This window comes from Fukomys damarensis, unplaced genomic scaffold (genome assembly GCF_012274545.1).
Source record: "Fukomys damarensis isolate Sample0158 unplaced genomic scaffold, DMR_v1.0_HiC HiC_scaffold_36, whole genome shotgun sequence".
Lineage (NCBI taxonomy): Eukaryota > Metazoa > Chordata > Mammalia > Rodentia > Bathyergidae > Fukomys > Fukomys damarensis.
The window spans coordinates 38,586,687-38,593,572 of NW_022900948.1; the positions used below are offsets into that span (position 1 = coordinate 38,586,687).

General features: G+C 35.1%; 1 protein-coding gene across 1 annotated transcript in view; it reads right to left on the reverse strand.

Annotated features, from left to right (window-relative positions):
• Rc3h2 (ring finger and CCCH-type domains 2) overlaps positions 1-6,886 on the reverse strand; it is a 47,858-nt gene that overhangs the window by 16,611 nt on the left and 24,361 nt on the right. The window contains exons 9-10 of the mRNA XM_010613485.3: positions 6,246-6,358; positions 1,898-2,206 (exon numbers count right to left, since the gene is read on the reverse strand). Of these exons, the coding sequence (XP_010611787.1) occupies positions 1,898-2,206; positions 6,246-6,358 (422 nt within the window). The remainder of the gene's footprint in view (positions 1-1,897; positions 2,207-6,245; positions 6,359-6,886) is intronic.

Genomic DNA, 6,886 nt, shown 5'->3' on the forward strand with positions numbered 1-6,886 from the left:
ATAAGTGAGATATAGGGGCTTTGTAGTATAGCTCAGTGGTAGAATATGTGCTTAGCATGCACAAGGCCCTGAGTCTGACTTCCAGCACAAAGAAAAATAAAATAAAAATTGAGCTGTAATCTACCCTTTTGAGGTGTACAATTCATTGGCTTTTGGTATATTCACATTTTTCAACTATCATCACTATCTGAATCTGAAACCTTTCCATCATCCTCAAGAGAAACCTGCATTTATTAGCATTCATGTAGATTCCTGAACATCACTAATCAACTTTTTGCTATGGATTTGCTTATTTTGGATATTTCACACTAATGGAATCATGCATCTGGACTTTTATATCTATCCTCTTTCACTTAGCATGTTTTCAAGATTCATCCATAAAGTAACACATAATAGTAGATCACATTTTAACAGCTAAATAATATCCATTGTATAGACAGAAAAGTTATACCTTACTAAAATTCATCTCTTAAACATATACAACATAAGGTCTCCATAATCTGGAATCAATCTATCTAATTTTTACTCTATTCACTAACATAAGCTTTCGATTCTAAAAGGCCAGTCTTCTCAATATTCCATGTAATTACTACCAATGAACTTAATACATATTATGCTATTTTCTGAAATTCTCTTCTCATAGTCTTCCCAGCAATATAAATTTTTCCATCCCTGACTTCAATTCTACTGTACTTCATTTTGTATAAAAGCTGTCTCTAAAACTACAGCATCATAAATCCCTTAAAGGCAGAAATATATTATGTCTCATGTATTTCCAACAGTGCCAAGTCAGTTTGGAATGAGTACACAACTAACATTTGTAAACTGGACATTATTTTTGATATATCTGTTCTAAAATCTGTCTCAGAGAAGATAATACTAAACTACAGAAGTGCAGCATATGTTACCGCTTACCTATTCATCCAGAATTACAAGAATTCACCAGTAGTTTACTGTGCGCCTCTCATTTTGCTTTTATCACAGTAGGCATATAATAGATTCTAACAGACTATTGTGGGGCAACAAAATTTGAACAACCTTTAACTGAAATTGTAAATCTCCAAAGAATACAAAATATGACAATTGGAAGTAACTTTTTAAATCATCTGAAAATTTTAAAACTTTTTTAAGGGAACAAAATCCTTTAGCAAGCGAAATCTTATGCTGACAACAATGGTGGCAAGAGTAAGTCAAAGGGCAGATATTTTAGTGCTTACTAATTGGTAGGCACTACTCAAGTACAATACAGCATTAACTCATTTAATACTTAGAACTAATACACGAAGAGGGTATTTTTTTCTTACTGGGGCTGGAAAAGGGACCCAGGGGCTCAAATATACAAAAACACTCTACCACTGAGCTACATACACAGCCCATGAAGATAATTCTAATGTTATGAGTGAGAATAGCTGCGTTAAGACCAAACAGCTAGGAAAAAGTGAGCCATAGTTTAAGACCAAAGAATTTGGCTTCAAAGATTCCCCTCTTAAATATATATCCATTATAGAGTATGCAGTGAAAGTGCTAAGATTGAAACAGTGCTAGAGGTCAGCCTCTCACCTGCTTAGGTTTTTACTTAGTTTCTTTATGGCACCTCTACAGAATCAATCCTGAAGTTCAAGGAAATAAGGTTTGAAAAACCCAACTCTGGTCCAGTCTCTAGAGTGTACATTTGCAGAAAACAAAAACTCAGAGGTGAAATGACATTCCAATATTGCAGAGCTATTCAGTTGCAAATCCAGGTCCAGAACTCAAAATTTTGGATATTTGTTTTTTCTATTACATGAAATATTCTTCATAAAAATTAGAATTAGCTGCTGTTCTTCAGAATTAAAAAAATACTTGGGCATTTCCACAAGGAAAAGAATGATATTAATCATTTTTACCTAATACCTACTTTTCAGTTACAGACTCTGCAGAGGGCCCAGCAGCATTCTGACCATTTGTGCCAACTTTCCCCACTTTCTTCACAGTCTCCAGAGCTCTTAATGCACTGTCAGTACTACGTGGGATTAGCTGGGAAACACTGTTTTCTGAATTTGAAATTCCATTTGTACTTGGGACAATTTTCCCCGTTGTTTCAGTACTTCCTATGACAGAAATGACATTTCCGGCTGTGGTTGTGACAGTGTTGTTTACACCAACTTTATTTAGAAGAGGAAACGTTCTTACAGTTGCATTGATCTTTTTGTTCCTTAATCGATACCTGTTTAAAAACAATGTATTGGTGAATATTGCTCTAAATCTTACTCTATAGAAAAAAAAATGGGAAAATATTTTTTAAAAAAGAAACAGCCTTGAAAAGTTTCAGTTAAAAAATCAAACACATTCTACATCAAAGTCTACTGTGACTGATGTCACATGAAAATATATATACCATTCACATATATATATAATAATATACAAACATACATATATGCTATACATGTATGTACAGGCACATAATACAGCCAGCTAAGCACACATTTATTTAAAGCAGCTTTTTGACAGAGTGGGAAAACAATGTTTGAAAATCTTGTATTAGTAGAATATAAAATGAAGAAAGGTATGTTAAGAGTTGAAAGCATTTTCATTGTTGTTAAAACACAGTATAATTTTTGAAGAAATTTAAAAACTAAAAATTCATTCTAAACATTACACCAAAATGCAGAATTTTTATATTACATTTCTCAGATTACTTTATGCCTAAGGTAAAAATTATTTGGATTAAACACTTTTCTAATACTAAGTTGAGTTTTATTTATGGTAACAGAACATAATATTCTAAAACAATTTGATCCTGAATTCCATTTAAGAGAACCATGTTTCCACTAGATCAAAACTTTCATTATAATGCAGTATTGGTCCCAGTCCTTATTTCTATAATGTCCCCTCCAATACTTTAAGTGGGGCAAAATTAAGTTACATAAACAGAAAGAAAGCTACAAAAATATGGAGTCATGATTATGTCTAAATTAATGTGATATGTTAAAAGTGTTAGAGATAAGGAATGTTTTCAGAAATAGTTTCCCTTTTAGACCTTCAGTATCTATAAAAAGCTTCATTATTCACCCCCACATACATACACAAGATGAATGACAAGTGCTCACAGATCAGATTAGCTGAAGGTAGAATAAAGTTTAAAATTAGAAAAAAACAAGAATCCTGGTGATGGCCTACACACTATCTTATAAACACCGAAGGAATGATTACTTCTTGAAGGAGGAGTCACATGAGCAGACCTGTATTTCGAAAACATAATCGGTGGCAGGAAAGGACCAGGTTCGGGAATCACTGTGCTTTCTTCAACATATTAACACCTACTCTTCATTCTTTTCTTCCAAGTTCTACACAAAATGCCCAGTTACGCCTTGCTTTTCACTTCTGAAGGACAAAGCTCAGATATTCTTAAGACTAGCCAAACAAGCAAAAAAACAATGTTTTGTATGCGAGCCTCTTAAAAGAGAGGAATTAGGGTAACTCTAAACCAAGTGAGGAAAAATGAGTGACAGGAAGATACATATTGGACTCTTGGTGTATGGGCAGCTACAGGATTGGACTTAAAATCTAGACCCCCACACTGGCCTGTCTTCCTTTCTGCCTGCCTGGCCCCCACTTCTTTTTTTTGTTCTTTTGACAGAGTCTCACTATGTAGTTCGTGATGGCACCGAACTATGTAGCTCAGGCTGGCCTGACTCACAGCAATCCTCTTGTCTCAGCCTCTCAAATGTTAGGACTATAGGCATGAATACCATGCTTGCTTTTCCTTTTTTTTAACCATCCAAGAGCTCCCATAAGTACTTGTTCCTTCCTTTACCCTTTTTTAAATCCACTATCCATAATTAATCCTTCCTTTGTAAATACCTTTAACTCACTGGTCTCATTTATCCTGTATTAACTTTATAAAACCTTAAACCAAATACTGCATTTATTTGGTGCCTTTTCTCAAGTAGCTATGCATTGGTAGAGACAATGATTTTTAAAGGCCAAGCAATTCATTAATATAATTAATATATACTTTACTAAGTTGAGCCTAACATCCTTTTCTCCTCCACTTCCAAATCCCCTCCACAACCTATGATATTGTCTCCTACTTAACCAAAAAGACAAATGAAACCAGAAGAGAATTATTTAACACCAATTCCACCAACCTTCCCGCATCTGTAACTACACAATCCTCCTAAGAAAAAGGACAAAGAGTTCCAGTTCCTAATAAAGTACAATACTTCACTTGTGCCCCAGGTCTCAAGCCTAGGATGCCTTTCTAAAGATTTCATTCTTATCTTTCTCTCTTGTACCATTATTTCATTCAGGTGTCTGCTTAAACATTATATCCTCTGAAAGCTCTTCCTAGGCCATCTTATCTAAAATATCTCTTTTCCTAATCATTATTTCTTTTTATCTATGTAATTTTTCATCTTAGCACCAATCAGTACTGGATATTATGTTTCCTACTTAGGAGTTTTAAACTGGTCTACTTCAACGTCAGTCCAATGAGGCCAGAGATTTTCCCTTTCTTATGCACCTCTCTATAGTTAGCATATGAGATAGGGTCTGCGCATACCAGGTATTTAACAAATATTTTTAGTGTGAGAATCAAGCTTTAAACTTCATATGACCACGAGAACTACTGATTTTCTGTCCCAAGATATTATGCATCTCAGTAAAAGACACTAACTACTCTGTTATGCAGGCTCCAAACCTTGGTTCCTTGATTCCTCTTTTCTTTACAGACTATATTCAATCTATCTATCTTGGCATGAATGTCAAATATGACTGCTTTTTATCATTTCATCATTTAGTGCTATGATCCTATGACCATGCTATGAATCTCACACCTGACCACTGTAGCAGTGAACTAATCTCAATTCATATAGGCGTCACAGTGACATTTCGTTTTTCTTTTGGCTGTTGTTGCGGTTCTGGGGATCAGACTGAGGAGTACCCTAACATGAGCAGTATTCCCAGGTCACCCTTCTTTTTGGGGTGAGGTACTGCGATTGAACACAGGGCCTTCATATTGAGCTGCATCCCTAGCCCTGTTCCTATTTTGAGACAGGGTCTCACTAAATCACTAACTACCCAAGGCTGGGCTCAAACTCAAAATCCTTCTACCTCAGTCTCCCAAGTGCCGGGATTATAAACATGTACATGTTTATATGTTTACTATTCCTCTTTCTTCACTAAAAGTCCTTCAAATAGTACTGAACTCATAATAATCTTTTATAAATATTTGTGGGGCTGGCTAATCTAGGTTTTTGATACTTCTCAGAATGCAAGAATTCTTGGGAGCATGATTCCAACATTCATTCTGAAAAGAGATTGCTGAGCATCTATATTTTGTTTGGTTGGGTGGGAGAAAGCAGAAATAAAATTAAATTATTTTAGTTAAATAAACATTTGTTGACCTTTTGATTTATTATATGAACTAAGACATCCTATTCTCAAAAATCTGTAAAGAAGCATTAAGTATACCAACAGTATAGAGGGTTCCTTTTTCCCTGCAGCCTCTCCAACATTTGTTATTATTTGATTTCTTGAGAATGGTTATTCTTTCCACAACCCAGATTTTCTATCTTTACCCATAGGGCAACAAGAAAATATTAGACAGGTACAGAGAAGTGACATGAGTAGATCTATGCTTTTAAAATACTGCTGTTTTGTGGGAAATAATGGAAGAGGAGGTGGGCAACAGTAGGTGTAAGTAAGACTAGTTAAGAAGCAACAATGGATTAACAAAAGGGGATGAGAGCTGTGACTATAAGGATACAATGAAGAAAGTTAAAGAACATGTAGGAAACAACTGGTGGAACTTGGTAAACGACTAAGCAGGGAAAGGTGAAGGGAAAACAGTCGACAACATAAGCTCTCATAAGAATGGTATAGCTGGATGGACAAGATTGACAGGGTATACAGAGAAGAGTAGGATGGAAGAATGAGAGATGTGGGAGGAGAAAATTAGCTCAGTTTGACTGCAAAGTGTCTAAAAACAAGATGAAGATGTTCACTAAGAATTAATGTACACCTTTTGCTTAACCTGTAGAATAACCATGGATTCCAACTATAAATGGTCCAAAATAAGATCCCTGGATAAGGCATCCAGATTTTCTAAAGGTTTCAAAAGAAAAGGCTACTTCTGCAATCTAAAGAATCTAAAACATAAACTTACTTATATCTTTGAGATATCACAGACTTTAAGACTGTATATGACAGTTTCATAATGACCAAAAATCAAACCCATGTGAAAGAAAATTCTCAAAACTTACTTTTCAAGCTCCTCCTGAGAATGGGCAAAGGTACAATTTGTTCCTCGTGGACACCCGCCTTGCTGTCGCAAATCTCGGCACATGCTAGTCTTGTATTTGCTATTTGGCTGAGGCTACAAAAAGGAAAGCATTCAGTATGTGAAAAAGTTTTCACATATATTGTTATTATTCACTCTTAGGACTTCAGAATTTAGTATTTATATCTGAAATTCTTTTTCACATTAGAGAAGTAATTCTTGTCCTAAGAGAATTACCATTCCACTGTTTTCCGTTGTGTGTTATCAAGCATAACCATGAGATGACATTTTACATTCTTTCTGGAGATTGTCTGAAACTGATTCAAGCTTCATGTCTATTTATTTGTCAAGAAACACAATGCCCCCAAAAGAAAAGCCAAATAGAAAAGATTTCTCACTAAATAATTGGTATCTTAAAATTCTGTTACCAAAATAAACTATATTTTAAAAAACCATAAGCAGTGCACTTGGTGGTGGAGTGCGAGATGTCATCCTAGTACTTGCAAGGCTGAGGCAGGAGAAACAGCATGTTCAGGGTCAGCCTGGGCTATATAATGAGCTCAAGGCCAGACTGAACTACATGGCAAGATCCTGTCTTTAAAAAAAAAAAAAAAAAAAAAAAAA